This window comes from Pelobates fuscus, chromosome 5, assembly GCF_036172605.1.
Source record: "Pelobates fuscus isolate aPelFus1 chromosome 5, aPelFus1.pri, whole genome shotgun sequence".
Classification (NCBI taxonomy): domain Eukaryota; kingdom Metazoa; phylum Chordata; class Amphibia; order Anura; family Pelobatidae; genus Pelobates; species Pelobates fuscus.
Window position 1 is genome coordinate 361,289,925 of NC_086321.1, and position 19,964 is coordinate 361,309,888.

A 19,964-nucleotide genomic window follows, 5' to 3' on the forward strand; every position below is an offset into this window, starting at 1 on the left:
AGAGGAATAAAATGTCCGCTATTTGACAACATTACAAAATTGTTGGATTTTCACAAATTCCTTAAGTTTTAACCTGCCATGGAAGATGGGATATCAGATGCAGAGCACATACAGTAACCCTACAAGTACCACAAATTCTTTGCTTACAGAAGTTGCAGAAAAGGTAAGGAACAGATCTTCGAACTAACTATCTACTTAGACCTTTCTCTATACAGCTAGGTAAACCCAGAATACTCACATTCGTAACACGGCTAGTACACAAACTCAGACATTCATTTTTTTTTGTACAAGAAGAACAATACAAATCCTCCAAAATACAAGTCAAACGGTCCATGGAAGAGACTTACATGACTATCTCAAAGGAACAGGATATAAAAAACTCAACCACAGCTAAACAGAATACAAAATTCACATCTAACAGGTAACAAAAGGGTAATTAGAAACATAGGGTACAACGTCCCCCACCCTCCTACCCAGCGTTGGTGATCTTGTATGCTAAGCAATAAGAGGCTTAAGCCATGCATTTTGGCCGCAGCCTCATGCAAAGGCTACATCATAGAAATAATTAGTGCCAGGTTCATACACATAGCTGTCAGGTAATCAGTGGAACTTCTTCTGAAATTGTCCCCCATTAATAATGGTGCCAAGCGTTAGAAGAATCATATAAATTCACGTTGAGGTCAAACTTGGGACTCATTACAGTACTCAGTAGACAGTAAATATGGATTTTGAGGTCAAAGGACGGGATGCGCAACTAGCTGCCGCTTCATTTACAAAAGAAATGAAGATACAAAAAAGTTTTCTGTTCCTGAAAATTTACCTGAAAATAAAATCCGTGTTTTAGGTTCCCAGAAATCAGAATTCCAGCACTATGGCCTTGACAGCTACGTGCAGAAGCAGTGATTGTAGGTCAGGTCAAAGGGAAAAAGGCAACAGTGTACAAGTGATGGGCAACCAAAGCAGATATAAGTGAGGCAGGTGGCGAGCACAGAAAACCACACCCAGGGCACCAGCACATTCTCTTCTAACTGCCTGGCAGATTTACTACATTTACCGCTATGTCACCATGCACTGCACATTGTACGATTTTTTATTATATCAAAGTAAAATGTACAAACAACACTTTATTTCTTTTTTTTTTTTTAACCCTTTGCACTAGTTTGTATACTGCTCTTGTAACAGGCATTTCAATCTTTGGAGAACTTTTTTAAATCTGCCTTTATTGCTACGTAGCACTTCAGTCTACAGAGAAATGTACTAAATTCTGCACATATGTAAAGAGATTATGAAAAAGGGTAAGCTCCACTGCCAAGTAAAATTGCAAGATATTTTCCTATTGATAGAGAAAAGAAGAAGAGTGCACGAGTCTACACATGAGATTCGCAGAGGTTTTATGTTTATTTGCACACATGCTGGGGATGCCATGCTAATGCCCTGGGTGGACACCTGCTAAATGACATCAACTGTCAGTGGTTGCACAACACTGTCTATAGCGGATGGTAGGTGAGCGTGATACGGTCAGAGCTCCAGCTTACCAGGAGGTATCCCCCTCACACATATCCAACAAAGGGCCCACTCACGTCAAACGGCTGCGAGGAAAGGGGATTGGAGATCGAGGGGAGACAGAGGGGACACAACAGAAAACAAAAAACTCTTAGTGCTATTTGATTGCGGGAATCAGAGGGTGAAGAGAGGGGCAAGTTTAGGGCCTTGATCAGCCAAGATTTCAGTAAATTTTTGATACGGGATTTTAAGCTTTTCTCTTACAAACATAAAACAAGATCACAATGAGATTAGAAAAATCTAAAGATGGATTATGAAATTTCTGATACAAAATTACTGAATTTTGGTCTAACAACAATTACTTAATTAGGGACTATCTCTAACTATAACTAGGGAGTCTTCTATGTTTTTAATATGTTGCTTTTTTAGGATATAAAGCACGGAGACAAATTCAAATAAATAAAAGTTTACATATGTCCATTATGCATTTTATTGATGGAACAGGCTCTGTATTTTACAAAATCTATCTGTATTCTGATTAGTTCTTTTAGAATACAACTGCTATTCAGAATCATTCAGAACAGTGACTGGCGAATTTACAGCCCGTGTCTCCATTATATTGCAGATGCTTGGGGACAATAAACATAAAAATTGACAATTATCACGACTTACACTTATATTTCTGTACAACACAATACATTCTGCTTTTAAAAACAACGTTTTATTCAAAGGATATGTTCTGCCTCCTCTAAATGTCAAATAAGACAGGAAGTGGCTGAGAATCTTTCAGCCGTTATTTAGTCTCTAACACAATACAAAGTGGATTTAGTGAGCACGTATGCATATATGAGATCACGCAAGCACAAATGATCACTAAATCACTTATAAATGCCTATAGTATTTCCACAAGCACAATGTACATTGATCCTGTCATTCCCGTTCAAATACTTCAACAAAGCACGTATGAATTAAAAGAAGCTAAACACCTTTATCCAATCATACCAGTGTACTCCACTGATGTATTTTAATGAAGGAGAATGACTGGCCAAAAGTTATTTGTAATGAGTCACTAGAGAAGAAGGAACTGATTGAATTAATTTCAAATTAGAATCTTTCACTTTAGTAGCTGGAGACTGGGGAGATGGACGAGCATTTATTTTTTATCTGGCATTAACAAGCTCAATCAAGTTATTCTACAATGAGCTTTACCATGCGAAAAAAAGTATACCTTTTTCGACTTTGGACAAACACAAAAAGGTCACCTTAAGCAGTGGTCATATCTTTCTTTCCAGATAACTTTTTGCAAAACAGAATACGGTTTGTTGGGTTTGGTACATCCCTGTACTCTCGAGAGGACATTCACCCTAAGACCTTCTCCAGATACATTTATTTATATCTGCTCATCCATTTCAGCTTTAAGTATTCTAAGAACATGAACAAGATAATTAAAGTACTTTATATGGTACCTGAGAGGGCTGATCTTTTCCTACTGGTAGATATCAAGGGGGGAAGTGTCAAAGTGCTTCCAGTGGGTACACAGGATTTTGCTATAGTAAAGATCATAGCACACAGTACTGTAGTTTAGGAGACCAACCTACCTGTAGACATGCTCTCTCCCGGTGACAGACCATCTAAGATGCTGTTCTCAGCAGACTGAGGACTGGAAGCAGACTGACTGGTGGTGGGAGGTTGGGGAGGAGGAAGCGAGGGTCTCTGTCTTGGTTTTGGGGTCGGCCGGGATTTAGTTAAAGTGCTGGACAGTGGAGGGGGAGAAGACAAACTGGGAGTCATAGCCAAGGAACCTTGATAAGTAAGTCCATAGGGTGAAGGGGTGCTCGGAGGAGTTGGGGAAAGACTGACTGGAGAGGGCTGACCCGTGGACTGATCGGACACTGCTCCTGTCTGACTGTATGTGATCTTAGGTGGAACAGGTGCTAGTTTCTTGGAAACTGTGAAAAGAAAATACATTGCATATAATGAGAACATTGGTTGATTATCTTCACAGAACGAGGACGTTTGTACAACATATTATGGCTGCCTCCAGCAGTCCAATGACATGACTTTGTCCTAAACCACAAGTTCAAGAATATCTACTGAACGGAAACAATTTAGAAACTTTAGTTGACCCATGAAAGCCTTTTGAAACAGCTATCCTTTAATTTGATATCATGAAGGTTACGAACTTTACTTTTATTTATTTTTTAAATATAGATCTAGGAAAACGAACAATGTTTTTCTAAAATGTCAACTAGATTTCCAACAGCTTATAAATCTTAAATTATTAATTCAATGAACAGAACAATCTTTAAAACACTAATAAAACATTTTTAAAAAAGGGTAAAATAAACGATTGTACTATGCTTATTTAATGAAAGGCAATAAAGCAGACATAATTTATCGATGCATAATGCCTAAAAAACATTCTCTAATTCTGACGGTAGACTGAGGCTATGTCATAGAACACTGGGGCTCCCCTGTGCCACTCTACAGGCTCTGTTTTTAAGCTGGTTCCAGCATGTACCTTTCCTAAGAGAATGAGGACTTTGTTCTGTCGACAGTTGGCTCAGTCCCATGCTACCTGCAGACACCATATGCCCAGTACTTGGACTTCCCTTTGGTCCAGAAATAGGTGAAAGCTCCTTGCCTTTTAACGTGCTGGAAGGGAAACGAGAAGTTCTAAGAAAAGACATGGTTCTCAACCAAATTAATTACAAATATTTCAACTACACAACTCCTGTAGCACTAATTTCCCTTTACAAATATCCCTGATAGTATGGACCACATGGAAACCAAGGCATGTTCCGGACTGCTCCACTTCTAGAATTTTGCTCTTATTTGTTCTAAATGCAATCCCTTAATTTACTCCCTCGATTTACATTATGTGGTTAATAAACTTGAAAATGGTTCAAAAGGTAAAAATATGTCTTGATTGACGTGAGGTAGAAAGCATATTAATCCACATTAAAATAAATGTGATTTCCTTCAAATAAATGGGTTTCAATAAAAAAAAAATAATAATAATATATATATATATATATATATTTATTCACACAAAATATATATATATATATTTTTTTATTATTTTTCTTTTGGTGTTTGGGGTTTTAGTTCAATTAGAATAAATTCATTTAATTTACCAAAGCTCTAAAATACATCATCTAAAAAAGTTTTTAAAAATTCCCATATTTCATAAAACGTGGCACCTTTGTTTGGAGTACATAGAAAGTACATTTTGGTACCTGGATACTGATCTCTGTTTTGGCTGTGTGGAGCACCCCTTCCATCTTTTCTCTGCATATGTACTCATTGTGTACTTGCTCTATTAGGGAGTGACAGCTTTTCCTTTGTAAAATCTAAAAATTGTGACTGCTACTCTGTTATTAAATGCCACTTTACCTGTCGCTCATTGAGCTAGCAGTCTTGCATTAAGAAAAAAAAAAACCACAAAAAAACCCCAAAAACAAATACAGGATTTGCGTATTAGGCAAAACTTAAGGACACATGACGGAAATATTCCGTCATAATTCCCTTTTATTCCAGAGGTTGTGTCCTTAAGGGGTTAATACTGGAAAATAAACTAAATGTATTTAGGTGGGAGAAAACTCTTAACGGATGTCACAGCAGAAGAAAAAAAATCCAGTGCGTTTATTTACTGAAAACAATCATATGTTAATGATCATTTTATATTCTTACTTGTATATGGTTTGAATATAAAGAACTCAACAGGGGAGAATTCCTTTGGATCTTATAATTATGTCTAATAGTATAGAGCTGCAAATGAAAAATGAGCAGGACATGCCATTCTAGCACAGTCTAAAATGACCAGATTGTGGTCCTTACGGGGTTCTGAATTTAGTCCCTTAGGGGTCAATTGGGGAACTAAATTCAAAATTCTCCTAGACTAGGGTAAAAATGTATACTGCAATTATAATATGGGTCCTGTGATCTAAATACGGCTTTGTACTACGACATAAAAACCTGCCCAGATTGCATAAAAGATTGCAAGCTCTTTGGAACAGACAATGAATGTATTGCACATTCTGTTCTGCTTCCTGAAGTTTGCTTTAAAAACTATGCAGTCGATTTCACTGTCAAAGACATTACCCGTAAGCATTCATTTGTCATGACTCCAACCTGCAGAACATAGAGTAAGCGTTTATTTAATAGTACCTTCCGTTGCCTATATAATCGCTATGGCTCAGTGAAGGCAGCTGTGCTCTCCTTTAATAGTTTACATTATAGTCCACCCTTGATTATTGTCTGCAGCTTACTTGGAGCTCACCCCTAATGAAACATTCAGTGAATCCTTTAAAAATTCCAAAGCTTACATCCCAATGCATTGGTACCCGACCACGGCTAGCTTCTTCTTAATCTGGGGCCATGGAGCACAACTACGTTTGTAGAAGATGTGATCATGTGGGTGCTGTTATGTCACCCGATGCCTTTGTAATTAAAAGGAACGGGACGTTACTGAAAGAATCTTCAGTTTAACGATCTATGGGTTTTGTTGAAGCACAGTATACATCAAAAAATCTGAAAAAAAATTTATCGAGGAAAGATCGGAACTTAATATCTTGCCACTTGATCATAAAAGACACAATAAGTCCATTCTTTTTGTTCAAGTAGTATTTTTTTAGATTTCTCAAAGCATTGAGATTATTTCTAAGTGGATGTGATGACTAATGCGAGGCCACATTTGGCACCAGCTGGGTGAGTAACAATATTTAATTCATACCTTTATCACTATTATAAAAGTCATTGCGTTTATTAAAATCAAATAATGTATGCCCTCTTACTGTCTCTTGGCAATGCATCTTGTGATTACACTTTAATTGCCATCAGATGTACTTACCCCATGTAGATGTGGTCAAGTCACATTGCAGAGTTATTTTTTTCCCACACACACACAGAGGATTTGTATTTGATGTTTTGAAACTCCGGTGGATACTGTCAAATCCCCAAACCCTTAAGGAACTATAATACAGCTTTACCCTGAAGCTACTGTAATACTGCGGAATTCATCACAGATGTCAGGAAGGTTACCTGCCGTCATAAGTATCATTCTAGCAAGTCCTTCCAAGATAAGGTCGTACAGTTAGATAGCAAAACCGTTTATTTACCTAGTCAGCATGGTCCCCTTGTCTCTGGCACAGGAACAGCTGAGCCACGGGGGTGAGGCTGACATTGTGGGAAGGTTAGGCGTACTAGATGGGTCAGGTTTGGTTAGGACGAGTGGGGTTTTGATGTAGAGGGGAGAGACGTTAGGCTCAGAAGCGTGGGGTTCAGTGAGAGAGTTTTGCTTAGTGAGGTGTAAAAAGCAGGGTTTAGGATTTGAGTTTATGTCAAGCTTTGGAGGGGAGGTAGGCAAGGTCTGGCTGTACCCAGCCCACCGGTAGGCATCAGGCCTGGAAGCTGGTGGAACTTTTGGAGGGTGAGGATGAAGGGTAGGGTGCTGTGAGCATGGGTACGAGAGGGGTCTGTCCTCTTCAGGGGAAGGATAGTTGTAACAGGAATCCGACCACTGGGGCGAAATCTCATCTCCGCTGCACTCGATGGAAGGGTGGTGAGGAAAAGACAAAACACAAGAACAAAAGAAAACAAAAACAGAAAAAAAAGAGCAAAAATATTTGTACAAGGAAGAACCCAACAAAAGAGAAGAGAGAAAGGACATGATGTGCGAAATGCGAAGGTCAAACAGTGAGAGGCTGCATGAAAACATTTGATTGTGTGACATAGACAGGTTGCATTGTTGAGAATCCGACAAGACTGCAAACAATGACAGACACAGATTATGATAGAGGAGCGAACAACACAGATTAACAAGACATGCAAACAAATGAATTGGATAGATTTCACCTTCACTACTAAAAATGTATAATTACAGGAGGAATGTACCTTTTGAGAAATATTTAAGATTTTAAAAGCAAATTTAAAGGGTTACTCCAATCACCATAACCACTTGAGTAATTTGAAGTGGTCATGGTTCTTGGAGTCTGTATTTGCAGCATTTTAGCTTGAAATGCAGCATATACCGAATTAAAGCCTTTTGCTGCCGTGGTGGTCTCCGGTATCGGGCTGGCTAATGTCAATTCTGTGCATACTGTGTGCACGCATGCACAGCCTTCTCCTCCAAGCCGGCCAAATACTCCCTGACATCCCCCCAATCAGTGGAAATTACATTAACGGAGAAGTAGCTGCAGGGAGATCTTGGTCTTGGTGATGGTTTGTTTTGTGAGTGAATTGATGCTTTTTTTTTGTTTTGTTACAATAAACAAAAACAGTGTTTTAGTAAAACATTGTTTTCTTGGTTGGAATAACCTTTTAAGATCAATATAGAGCTCGCCAACTACAAATCATCAACTGAAATTATATTTGTAGTGTCAGCATTAATGCATGGGATTTAAGATATAGATAGGAACTCCAGGTAAAAAAAAACAAACAAAAAAAAAAAATTACTTGGAAAATTCCCAAATTTTAATTGAGTAAAGATATTTTTTTTTTTACTTTATTGATTAAAGTGGCACGGTCACTAAAACTCTCCTTCATTAAATTAGTTTAAAACAATAATCACAACAGGCTGAAGTGATGTCAACAATTTTAATACATTACGATTATTTATAAAGCGCCAACAAATTTCGTAGCACTGTATAGAAGGATAATATATAGATATTATTATTATTATTGGGGTTTTATTTGTTTTGGTTTTTTATAGGCTGTATTACTCAGAAAATTACCGTATTTATCGGCGTATAACACGCACTTTTTTCCCCTGAAAATAGGGGAAAAATCGTGGGTGCGTGTTATACGCCGATATCCCATAATTACTTACCTGTCCTGAAGCGTGGGCCGGCTTCACAGCTTGCACCGCGGTACAGGAACTTTAATTTCATTAAAGTTTCACTATTGTGCACACTTCCTTTCAGTCCCGCCGGAAACCGGAACATGAAATTAAAGTTCCTGTACCGCGGTGCAAGCTGTGAAGCCGGCCCACGCTTCAGGACAGGTAAGTAATTATGGGAGGGGAAGTACACTAGGGGAGGGGAGGGGAGGGGGAAGTACACTATGGGAGGGGAGGGGGGAGAAAACTATGGGGGGGGGAGAATGGGAGGGGAGGGGGAGAATACTATGGGAGGGGAGGGGGGGAGAATACTATGGGAGGGGAGGGGGGGAGTACTATGGGAGGGGAGGGGGGGAATACTATGGGAGGGGGGGAATACTATGGGAGGGGGGGAATACTATGGAAAGGGGGGAACACTATGGGATGAGGGGGGAATACTATGGGATGAGGGGGGGAATACTATGGGATGAGGGGGGGGATACTATGGGAGGGGGGGAAATTTCCTGGAATTTCTTTCTAAAAATGAGGTGCGTGTTATACGCCGGTGCGTGTTATACGCCGATAAATACGGTATATCCTATGGATTTTCATGTTTATTTTATTTTTTTAATTTGGAATTCTCAACAAAACAATATTTTATTACCTGGAGATTTATTGATAGTTATTCACAGGGTTATTATCTAGAGTGAGAATTTAATGTGAATTCCAAGTTAATTTAAAATGAAATAGCCAATTAGTTAATGTTTCTAACTATTCTATAAAAAAAAAAAAAAAAAATTAAAAATCACCATACAAATTAACAAGGTCGTCTAGGAAACAAATAACTGTACCTGATTATCAGTCACACAAATATAATTTCTTATTGGGTTGCCATGACATCAACTTTACTTTTTAGATTTTTTTTTTTTTTTAAACAGATTATCTACAGTTTATAAAAAAATAATAATAATAAATAACTTCAATGAGTTCAGATCTCCCGAGCAGTGGGCTTGCAAACTTTGTGGGGGAAAGAATATCTGACTGGATTGAAGTGCATATTAACACCACTCCTCTAATTTAGTCAGTTTTCAAGTCACCATAACATTCGTGTTTAGTGATTAAAAACTAAATGCAATCAGATCAATTATACTGTAAGGTGTAACGAGTAAGTTTGGGTGGATGGGCAAATCTCAGGATGAAGGGGCAGATTTTTGGGGAAAATGGACAGATTATGAGAGGCCACAATTTCCTATACTTTTTGGATGACTTGAGTTATTTTACACTCAAAGGACAACGGTCACTTCAAAACAATTTTTTTTATACAATAAACTTTACATCAAGTTTTGAAAGCAAATATATAAATAAAGTACATGTAAATAAACAAACAAAAAAAAAAGCTCATCCTATCTTTAGTATATGACCGGATCCTTCAGCCATATACATGCACCTTGGGTCGGACAGTGTTTGAAAACCCACAGTTAGTCTCTATGGTTTTCCCTGCTTCTGTGCAGGGAGTGAAGCCAGCAAGGTCATAGAGACTAACTGTTGGTTTTCAAACATTGTATGTATATGGCTGAAGGATCCGGTCATATACTGAAAGGGATAGGGGTGAGTATTTTTATACTTCATTAAAAAAAAATATTAAAAAAATCGAATTCTTTATAAAACTTGATGAAAGGGTTATTCCGGTAGAAATAGTTTTGAGGTGACTGTTGCCATTTAACCCTTGCATGCAATACAGTTGGACTAATTAAGGATATCTAACATTCTCAAAATAGAATTTTGGAAATCCAGGAAAGGCGGGAGTAAAATCGAAGTGCAGACGGGAACCAGAACACAAAACGTACAGACAGCTTCCAAAGCCATAGCGCATTGGGTGGACTCATTGTGCGCAGCTATTCAGATGTAAAAGCCGCAAAGCAGATTTATGAGCGATCACACACACATGCCAAAGCAGAATGAAGGTGCGTTTTAATAGGCAGGGCCGCTTTTAGGTACAAATGTTTATGGGCTAATATACCCAGCCTTGAACATAGAGGGAATACAAAACATTGTCTCCCAGCTGGAATGACACATATAGCAAGAGAGACTCTATAGAAATCAATGCTAATGGTCTTTAGTTTTACTTTTCTGGTCTAGGAGGTGTAATATATTTTCCCAAAAAGAATATTTTGAATTGTGTACATTTATTATACTGTCTGTGCAAGAATATTTCTTCTTAATGTTTAACTCTACAATTTCCAGCTTAGTGAATATATGCTGTAACCCTTTTCATTTTAAATTGTGCTGTGGTTATAAGGACATTTAAACATTCTGCTATTGTATTCTTGAATTATTCTTTAATTTTAACCCAATATGCACCAAGCGTCTGTCTAACTGGCTGTTAGACTCAAGTTTTTAAAGGATAACTTCAAGCCCTAAAACAAACTTCCTTGTAACAGGTTACTGTTCAAGATTATAACCAGTCCCTGTTTGCTTGCCTATAACTCCATCAATTAGCAAAAATCTCTGGTCCACTCCCTTCACAATATAAAACAGGAAGAAAATATTCTTCATTGTTTTTCCATACAAATATTTGCCAGATGTGTTCACGTTGATCAAATCCTCACCTCCCTGACATGCTCAACCAAGCCCTATTGTGAATAGGCCTATGCCACGATCATATCTCTCTATTCATAAAAGAGTGTATATGATGAAAGATAAGGTGCAAGGAGTGTCTCCCTACACTGCATAAATCTACATTAATTATTTTTGCCTATGTAATGCATTAAAAATGGGGGTCACTATCAGCCCAGTGTCTCTACAAGTTTGATAAATGGGTTCATAGACTATTGTAATCGGGGACAGAATGAATTATGATTGGCAGCATGGAAAGGGAAACCTAAAAGCGGTCTTTGGAAGGGCTTGTTAGGGGGTGGAGGATAAAGAAATGGGGAGGCTCGATGCAAAGCTATGGAGAGAACGTTTCTGGTCTTACCTTGTCCTCTCAGGACCCGGTTGGGAGCCGCTACTGGGAGGAGTAGGGGAGGGAGTTTCTACGGACAGATCAGGATTTGGTGACTGAGGTGTGGCTGCGGAATCGAGCGGAGGAGCGGGGGGCTGCATGGCGGGCGGGGTGGAGGGGCCTTTGCGGACTAAGGAAGAACCGCGGCGGGCAACCCAAGAAGTGTCCATCACCCTCACGCCCATGCTATGGGGGGAATACAAAGACATCTGCTTACCATCTCTACAAAGGAGGTTAGAGAGAGAAAGAGACACTGAGCCAGTAACACTGTACAACAGGCTCCCACAGAGCAGGGACGCAGTAAACAAACGGAAACAAAGGGTTAAAAGAAAACAAACAACCATCAACACACATATTCCTCCTAAACACAAAAAGTAACCCAGGAGAAGTGCTGCAGCATATAGTGATACAGAGTACTCACTTACTGACCACCTCAGTGGCTAAACATTAACCCTTTCAGTTGTGGTGAGGTGAGCAAACTTACACCTCTAGACCTGAAGAGGTTAATTTGTATGGTAACAACATGTGCCTATCTTTCTCTCCATCCATATCTATCTGTATCTTTCCTTTCCTACATATCTACCTGCATCTATTACCCACTTATCTGTCTGCCTATCTTTCTATCTGTCCCTTGTGTGTATATTTATTTTCTGCCCTCTGTATCTCTCTATTTTCATTCGTTGCTCTGCATCCCTCTAAAAAATATCTGACTTCACCTTTAAAACTTTTTAGATTGTGGAATCGGATAGAAGCTTGGGTCCATTCAGCCCCAAATACAAAAGAATGGATAGAGTCTACGTACGATCTTGCATTCCAGTGGTTTACTCACAAACAGCACTTAAACATTTGATGCTTTGGCCTCATTAAAATACCAGTACCTTTATCAAGAATGTGATTTAACCCCTTTCTTGCTAGCTACTGAAATTACTCAATTTCTGACACCATGAAGGAAATGAGCTATGTCCTGTCCTGACAATGCAAAATATAAGTTGTGATACTCTGTATCAATTTATAGAGCAGGACCTTTAAAAATCAATTGCAGGCAGAGATGGGCAACCATTGGCAATTAACTCTTATGACGTTCAGCCAGCAAAGTGGTTGCCTGTCCCTGATTAGAGACATTAACAAGTTAATTCTGTACAAAACAATAGTGATTACAATCCTCGATGTGTGATGGTGATATGGGAATGTGGAAGACACATGACAGGTATGTCAGGGGTTAATAGTGACGACAGACACACACAAACAAACAAACACAGAATCAACAAGCAATTAACGAGCATTGAGGTTGGGGGAGGTCTTGGGGGTACACCTTACCTTTGAATTTTCCTAAGGCTGCATTGACAGAAACACACAGAACATTAGGGGAGGGTTAAACTCAAGAAGTGAACCTGTCACCCCACAAATCAATACATTAATCAGTAGAGCATTAAAACAAATGGACTTGTATTTTGAGAAAAATGGCTACCCACAAAATATGTGGATTACAATGTACAGTTTAGACAGCTATCAAATGTAATCCAATCTATACCATGAGCAAGTAAAATCGCCAGCAAAATTACAGATTGGAAGATACATTTACCTAAAGCTGTCATTTCCTCTACCAAGATGGCCTTGAAGGGAATGCTCACTTATCAAGATTTTTAATATTATGTTAACTTTTCCCTAAATTTAACAAATGTGTGTTTGCGATGTGTGCAAAATAAAATTTCATGTAGAAATCCACATATTATTGTTGAAACTCTGAGCCTCCATCTTATCTCCCTGTCATTCATTGTATTTTGTTTCTGACAGTTAACACAGAGAGAGCATAAATAGAAGGTAAGAAATGAAACAATGTTTTGATTTGCATTGTGTGCCAAGACTGTGCCTGGGTTGTGATGATTTTAATCTGCACTACATAGAGGTAATGAGTAAAAACCTATTATGATTAACACCATATTATTTGACATTTACTATCTATCTATCTACAAACTATTCAGGGACAACACTGTTACCTATAAAGTAATACTATATCATATATGATATCGGTGATGCATTTTTAAATATAATTCTATTGGTGAGTTAAAGGACCACTATAGCTTAATGAAGTGGTCTGGGTGCCAGGTCCCTCTAGGATTAACCCTTTCTGCTGTAAATATATCAGTTTCAGAAAACTGCTATGTTTACAAATGGGTTAATCCAGTCTCTAGTGCCTGTCTCATTGACAGCCGCTAGAGGCGCTTCTGCGCTTCTCACTGTGATTTTCACAGTGAGAAGACGCCAGCGTCCATAGGAAAGCATTGAGAATGCTTTCCTACGAGACTGGCTGAATGCGCGCGCGGCTCGTGCCGCGCATGCGCATTCAGCCGATGACGGGAAAGGAGGAGGAGAGTCCCAAGCGCCGAGGGAGCCCGGTGCTGGAAAAAAAGGTAAGGGATTAACCACTTCCTCACCCTAGAGCCCAGCGGGACGGGGACCCAGAGGGTGAGGGGGACCCAAGGACCCTATAGAACCAGGAAAACGAGTATGTTTTCCTGGCACTATAGTGGTCCTTTAAGGACCTGCTAATAATAGCAAAGGAATATGGTTCAAATATAATACTATCCGTCTATCTTATTCCTGCACCAGTTATAAACAAGCTAAAAGATTGGAAATAGACTCAAAATGAGAGGAAATCAAAAAGTAGGGGTTGAGGTGCAGGCTGGTAAAGGTTTGAAATACAGGAGACAGGAAATATTAAAATAAAGAAATAACTATTTCAAATGGTTTAGCAGTGTTTACTTTTAAACACATGGCATACCTCCAAAATGTCCTGAATTTAATGGGACAGTCCTGATTTTGGGTGCCTGTCATTCTGTTCTGGGTTGGCTTTCTGGTATCCTGCTTATGGGGATATCAGAAATCAATCCCCAGAGAGAGCAGTGATAGCGCATTATGAAACTACCAAATACTGGGATAAGTTGCTGCAGAACATTTTGCACCAGAGAACGATCTGCTAACGGTTAGATCAAGAAGACGAAGAATTCTGCTGGCTGGTGATGGGATGTTTTGAGGCAAATTGTAGGTTAAATAAATACCAACCTGAAGGAGATATCGCCACAATGTATGTGCTTGACAGGTGCTCCTTAAAAACCAACGTTGTCCAGGGCTCAAAATGTCATGTCCATCACAAGTAGACAAGCCTACTCAGCACTGCAAGCTTGTAGGGTAGGAATGGGCAACCGTCGGCGCTCCAGATTATTGTGGACCACATCCCCCATAATGGTCCAAAAAATCTGGAGTGCCGAAGGCTGCCTATGCCTGTAGTAGGGTCTTTGCCACGCTAACCTGGGCTGAATGTTCTCTCTCCAACTACTAGTGAGCAAGTGAAAATTGTAAGTCCTGACATCGTTTTTAATGCTCTATTGACTGATGTAAAATGACCTGTGGGAATTTTAATTAATCATAGAGAATAATAATTCTTGGCTTTCAAGTGACAAATGTTAAGTGTTATGTGCTAATCCAGACTCTAGGGGGCAGAGGCAGTTAATTATAGATTTAGCAGAATGACCCCAGCAAGACTATTGACCTTAAAACGGAATGAAGTTCACAAAACATGCCGAAAGGGTTACAAAGTAATGACAAATATATCACATGACAGTGAATACAATGGAAAACTATTTGTCTGCATACTGCTGTTCCTTGTGCTAGCAAGAAATCTAATGCCAAAGATATTAAAAGGACAGGAGGGATTTTATTGGCTATTTTTAATTTAGTTAAAGGAACACTTCACTGCTCAAACACAAAATACATAAAAAAAAAAAAAAATAGTTTAGTAGATAAAACCTGAATGAAAACTTGCATGCATTTAATTATGCATATTTTTATTGGGGGTAAATGAAAAGCAGTTTACAAAACCTGCAGTTCTCTTGTCTGCTGCCTTTGCAAACCCTCCTCGTCTGACCCCGCCCAGACTTTCTGTGGTTGTCCAATCACAGTCTCCCAATGCAATTGTTCTGGGCAATTGCTCTCTCTTGAGTTTAGCTCCACTGAGCTAACCAAACCAGGAAGTAACAGTACCAATTGTCTAACTGACAGCCAAGGCGATGTTAGTTATCAGGTTAATTATAAAAGGGTACATTTTTAGTGAAATCTGCACTTTTTGCAAAATGAAAAAAAAGAGGACACATTCTTCACAGAAAAAGCTTTTCAGCAAGCAAAAGTGCTTCAGGGGTCTGGAGTGTCACTTTAAGATGAAAAAGGGAGATATGTAAAATGTGTACTGGATTGTAAAAAACACTAAGGGACTAATTCACTAAAAGGTGAATTTAATTGCTGCACCATCCTAATATATCAAACAAAATGACCACACACGTTACCTTGTACTGATTACATCAAATCAGTCGCATAAAAGGATAGCTGCTCTGTATGCAAAGTATATTATTAAATTCTGTACCAGTTATACGTAAGGGCTAGCTACTCGGTGGTAGAGCATCAAGGTAAATGGATTTCGTACACATTTTCAGTGACACTGTTAATAATCACTGTTCTATACATTGTGATAGCTGCATGGGTTTGAATAATTTGCAGGAGTTTGAATAATTTGACGAACTTTACCATGTGATGTTCCAGTTTGACTACCTTTGCAAATCAATTTCTAAACCCGAGAAAAAAATATGTTTACATATGTGACTGACCTGTGATTTAACATAGGGAGAAGCATGAAGTCTGAAACCCCTCTACGTCCTGTTAATTCTTCAAAAAACATATTAATCACCTTTTCATTCTTAAAGGGACACTTAGGCACTATAAGAATTTTAGGTTATTGAAGTGGGTTTGGTATATATATCATGCCCCTACATTTTAACTGATCAATTCTCTGCAATTTAGGAGTTAAATCACGGTGTTTACGCAACCCTAGTCACACCTCCATGCATGTGACCTACACATTTCCTGTAAAGAGAGAACTAATGTTTAAACTTTCTTTATTGCACAGTATGCTTCCTGTGTGTATTTAAAGTTCAACTAATAGAGTAGGAGATAAACACTTCTAAAGTTAAAGGGATCATATAGTGCCAAGAAAACAAAACTGGGGACCCCTCCCGTGGTTTAAAAACCCTTCAGCCACTTACCTGAATCCAGCGCCGATGTCCATCGGCACTGGGTCAGGTTCCGCCCACGCTTGGCGGGGAGACCTAATGCGCATGCGTGGCAATGGCCTCGCGCGCATTAGACCTCCGCATAGGAAAGCATTATTTAATGCTTTCCTAAGGGGAAAATCTGACGCTGGAGGTCCGTGAGGACCAAAAGTCAGTTTGTATTCCGGAAGCACCCCCAGTGGCTGTCTGGCAGACAGCCACTGAGGGCAGACTTAGAGCTGCAATGAAAACATTGCAGTTCTCTGGAACTGCATTGTTTTACATTGCAGCACTAAGTGCAAAAGGGTCACAGCACCCAGACCACTTCAATTAGCTGAAGTGGTCTGGGTGCCTACAGTGTCCCTTTAACAGACGCAGGCTGTGAGTCACAGCCAAGGGAGGTGTGGCTAGGGCTGCATAAACAGAAACAAAAGTGATTTAACCCCTTAAGGACGGAGGACGGTTCAGGACCGTCATCGGCATTTTTGCGTTGCCGACCGGTGACGGTCCTGAACCGTCCTAACCGTCCAATGTACTTACCCGATCGGCGTTGGTCCCGGTGTGGGGAGACTGCCTGCAGCCCAGACAGTCTCTCCATGGCGGTTTAGGACCCCTGTGGCCATGTGATCGCCCAACAGGGCGACCACATGGTCACAATAGGTGTCCAAGTATCTGCCTGCAGGGGGACTGCCTGTGCTGACAGGCAGTCTCCCTGCAACTGTAAAATCATTAAAAAAAATTTAAGTGAAAGTAAATAAAAAAATATATATATTATTATATATGTGTATATATATATGATATATAGACATATATTATACCTATATAATATATGTCTATATATCATATATATAATGTCATGCTAAGTGTATTTTTATATTATGTACATATATTAATATAAAAATACACTTATAATTAATTTACACACGTATATATATATATATATATATATATAATATATATAATAACTATATATATTGTATATATATATTATTATAAAATACAAATAATAAATAATTTAAATTAAATTAAAAAAATTAAAAATAATAATAAAAATTAAAAAAAATTATATATCTATACGAAATTTTATTCTAACTGTATTTTGATATTAATATATATATATTTATATCAAAATACACTTAGAATGAAATTGTATATATATATCTATGTATATATAAATAAATAAAAAGAATGCGAACTATTCATATGTCCATATACAAAATTACATAAATAATTATATAAATATACACGTAGACTTCAAATATATAAATATGCATATATATTTAAATTCTACGTGCGTATTTATGTAATATTTTTACATAATTAAGTTATTTTATTGATTGCAATTTAAGGGACCTGCCTGCCAACCCAGGCCGAAAGTCCAGAGAATTTAATTTGCTATCACTGTATTTTACCCTGTAACGTTCTACGACACCCTAAAACCTGTACATGGGGGGTACTGTTTTACTCTGGAGACTTCGCTGAACACAAATATTAGTGATTCAAAACAGTAAAACATATCACAGCGATGATATTGTTAGTGAAAGTGACTTTTTTTGCATTTTTCACACACAAACAGCACTTTTACTGATGATATAATTGTTGCGATACATTTTCCAGTTTTGAAACACGCGTTTTTGAAAGTTACAGGGTCAAATATATGGGTCAAATATGTTTACATTGAAAATGGCCAGGTTGGTTAGGTTGCCTTTGAGAGCGTATGGTAGCCCAGGAATGAGAATTACCCCCATGATGGCATACCATTTGCAAAAGAAGACAACCCAAGGTATTGCAAATGGGGTATGTCCAGTCTTTTTTAGTAACCACTTAGTCACAAACACTGGCCAAAATTAGTTCAATTTAGTTTTTTACTTTTTTCACACACAAACAAATATGAACGCTAACTTTGGCCAGTGTTTGCGACTAAGTGGCTACTAAAAAAGTCTGGACATACCCCATATTGAATACCCTGGGTTGTCTACTTTTAAAAAAATATGTACATGTGGGTTGTTATTTAGCGATTTATGACAGATAATAGTGTTACAATGTCACTATTGATACATTTTAAAAATGTATGTTTTGAAACCGCAATATCCTACTTGTACTTATAGCCCTATAACATGCAAAAAAATAGCAAAAAGCATGTAAACACTGGGTATTTTTGAACTCAGGACAACATTTTGAATCTATTTAGCAGTTTTTTTCATTCGCTTTTGTAGATGAGTAAAAGATTTTTCACCTAAAATTCAAAAAACGTGTATTTTTTTCAATTTTTCATCATATTTTTTCATTTTTTTTAAAATTAAATTACATCAGATTATATAAATAATGGTATGTAAAGAAAGCCCCTTTTATCCTGAAAAAAACAATATATAATTTGTATGGGAACAGTAAATGAGAGAGCGGAAAATTACAGCTAAACACAAACACCACAAAAGTGTCAAAAAGATGCCTGGTCGCAAATGTACAACATCGCAAAAACAGTCCGGTCCTTAAGGGGTTAAAAAACTCCTAAATGGCAGTGAATTGAGCAGTAAGACTGCAGGGGTAATATGCAATCTATACACTGAGCAGGTTTGGAACTCAGAAAATTCCTTTAACCTAAATGCACTAAACACTGCTTACCAGACAGATTCCTTTAAATTGAACTCATATTAAAGTGACTGTCTGTCAAGCTGCGGAGAGACCTAGATGCGTGTTAAAAAAAAAAAAACCTGCAAGAGAGCTGATATTGTGTGATTATAGCAGAAAACAGTTCAATAATACTTGGCAGGAGAAAAGAAAAATGTTGAAACCCTTTGCTTGTTGTTGGCTGATTAAAATTTTAATTTATGAAGCTTCCAAATAGTGAATATTATAACTCCTGCCCCTCTGCAAAAAAACAGATATTATGTGAAGTGTAATATTAATAATTGGCGTTTACATTCATTAATTATATTTATTTAAATGGTATTCCACTAACAACGGGTACATCTAAATGACCTCATTAGACACTATTGATTAATATATTATAATATGGTCCTTTGCTCTCCCAGAATCCTTTGCATTGCTCCCACTTACTCTTGGTTCTCTCTCTGAAGATATTAATATCAGGTTTGAAACGAAAGCTATTTAAAGTCAAAAACTGTTATGATGTAATTTATAAGAAACAGGGATTTTTGAGGGAGAAACAAGGTTACAACAAAATATTGTAAAATATGTGCTTAATTCGATAAAATAATATACATTTGTATTAAAAAACAAAAACCTTTCACACTGCGCCAAGTCAAAGAAACCGTGCATTGTTAGTAACAAATTTAGTAATTCAGAGGAATATGAATGTGCAGATGAAATCAGTCAGTATGAAATAAAAAAATAAATAAAAGATATTCTACTGTAATAAGATGTTCATATTTGATCACAATTTCCCTGTCCCCCTCCCTCTCTTAACCCCCATGCCAGGGGTGTACATCATCGCATGGCCCCTCAGCTCTTTGCTATAGAGGATTATAGGAACTGCAGTCAAACAGATGAAAGGCCAATAATGGACACCCTGTTCCCCCCC

General features: G+C 38.1%; 1 protein-coding gene across 5 annotated transcripts in view; it reads right to left on the reverse strand.

Moving 5' to 3' along the window:
* Window positions 1–19,964, reverse strand: part of ARHGAP44 (Rho GTPase activating protein 44) — a 109,165-nt gene that overhangs the window by 7,509 nt on the left and 81,692 nt on the right. The window contains exons 17-22 of one of the 5 annotated variants that reach the window (XM_063456038.1): window positions 12,642–12,659; window positions 11,298–11,510; window positions 6,624–7,046; window positions 4,025–4,158; window positions 3,102–3,452; window positions 1,536–1,589 (exon numbers count right to left, since the gene is read on the reverse strand). In XM_063456038.1, coding sequence (XP_063312108.1) covers window positions 1,582–1,589; window positions 3,102–3,452; window positions 4,025–4,158; window positions 6,624–7,046; window positions 11,298–11,510; window positions 12,642–12,659 — 1,147 coding nt within the window. In that variant the 3' untranslated portion in view covers window positions 1,536–1,581. The remainder of the gene's footprint in view (window positions 1–1,535; window positions 1,590–3,101; window positions 3,453–4,024; window positions 4,159–6,623; window positions 7,047–11,297; window positions 11,511–12,641; window positions 12,660–19,964) is intronic. The other 4 variants (XM_063456036.1, XM_063456037.1, XM_063456039.1 and 1 more) reach the window with 4 other exon arrangements.